The 1,700-nt window shown below is 42.4% G+C and overlaps 1 protein-coding gene across 1 annotated transcript in view; it reads left to right on the top strand.

Annotated features, from left to right (window-relative positions):
* Nucleotides 1-663, top strand: part of KCNJ11 (potassium inwardly-rectifying channel, subfamily J, member 11) — a gene marked incomplete at its 5' end in the record, with an annotated part of 1,094 nt that extends 431 nt beyond the window's left edge. The window contains one exon of the mRNA XM_009572687.1: nucleotides 1-663. Within this exon, the coding sequence (XP_009570982.1) occupies nucleotides 1-663 (663 nt within the window).
* Between the last annotated feature and the right edge of the window lie 1,037 nt (nucleotides 664-1,700).

Here is a 1,700-nt window from a genome sequence, read left to right as displayed (position 1 = left end):
TGCATCTTCATGAAGACCTCGCAGGCCCACCGCCGGGCCGAGACCCTCATCTTCAGCAAGCATGCGGTCATCGCCCTGCGGGAGGGCAAGCTCTGCTTCATGCTGCGGGTGGGTGACCTCCGGAAGAGCATGATCATCAGCGCCACCATCCGCATGCAGGTGGTGAAGAAGACTGCCAGCCTGGAGGGGGAGGTGGTGCCCCTCAACCAGATTGACATCCAGATGGAGAACCCTGTGGGGGGCAACAGCATCTTCCTTGTCTCCCCACTCATCATCTACCACGTGATAGACAAGAACAGCCCCCTCTACGACATCTCCCCCCTGAACCTTCACCACCATGAGGATCTGGAGATCATCGTCATCTTGGAAGGGGTAGTGGAGACCACCGGCATCACCACTCAAGCCAGAACCTCCTACCTGGCAGATGAAATCCTCTGGGGCCAAAGGTTCGTGCCTATCGTGGCAGAGGAAGATGGGAGATATTCTGTGGACTACTCTAAATTTGGCAACACAGTGAAAGTGCCCACCCCTTCGTGCACTGCTAGGCAGCTGGAGGAGGACAAGAGCATTATGGACACCATGCCATTGTCCCCTAAAGGCACAATAAGGAAGAGGTCTGTCAAGCTAAAGCCCAAGTTTACCATAAGCGATGAGCCTTCCTGATGCCTTTTGACTGGGAAACTCTGTTAGGGCTTTGTGTCTGAAAGATCTCATAAACTCAAAACACTGAGGTGGCCTCACTTTTTTTTAAATTCAGGTTGGTAGCACAAGGTATGTTCTGGTGTTATTTATTGTGGGATAAATCTAAAGCTAATTATATTTTTTTAAAGGTGTGAGAGATTTCAAGCAGCACTGGGAGTAGGAAAATCATGGTCTGCAGCTTTAAATTTCAATTCAGACTGTCCTATTGCACGATCATTTTGCATTGATTAATCTGCAGGTAATGACATATTTTCTCAAAAAATAAATGTATATTTATCTTCAGAGATTGCATTACTTAGGGTCTTGCAATGTTCTAAAGTCCGTAGTTTTTAACTTTTTTTCTAACTTGAACAATCAATATAGCAAAATAAAATATTATAATTAATAAAGTAGGCTGGATTTAAATTATAACAAAGAGGTCAGGCAGCATTGTGTATGACACAAGACCAGATCTGGAAGTGTCTATGTATTACACTCTGTGTCTCAAAGAAATTACCTGCCAGATTTGCTTCATCCATATTGTATTGTATGGAGCCACTCCTACCACATGCAATATGAAATGTATTTGAATATTTACTTTTGTTTATTTTAAAACCCTTTACACTTCCAAAATAAAAGATTCAGGAACATCTTTTTGGACTGTACATTTCTGATAGTAAGCAATGCTTTGCCTTTAAAAGGAGTAGCAGATAGTATAAAACTGAAATTAATTATAAATAGGAAAAATTCTGTATTCTAGTTGTCTAAATGAAGAGAAGGAACACCTCCCCCCCCCTCCCCAGAGCCACATGGCAATAGGATACCCAGTGAAAAAAAAATTAATCTCTTCCTTAGGTCAGAGTGAATTCTGTTAGATAATCAGGGAATATAAATAGAATTAGATATTTTAAATGAAAGGGCGATGCTGAAATTATATCTGCATGCAGTAGGCAAACCTTTCACTCCTTTCCCTTTTGTAAAAGAAACACACGTTTTTGTGCTTAGGGAAAGGGGTGATG

Source organism: Fulmarus glacialis, unplaced genomic scaffold (genome assembly GCF_000690835.1).
Source record: "Fulmarus glacialis isolate BGI_N327 unplaced genomic scaffold, ASM69083v1 scaffold36332, whole genome shotgun sequence".
Taxonomy (NCBI): domain Eukaryota; kingdom Metazoa; phylum Chordata; class Aves; order Procellariiformes; family Procellariidae; genus Fulmarus; species Fulmarus glacialis.
The sequence above is the reverse complement of the archived record's forward strand: the minus strand, read 5'-3'. Positions and strand labels throughout refer to the sequence as shown.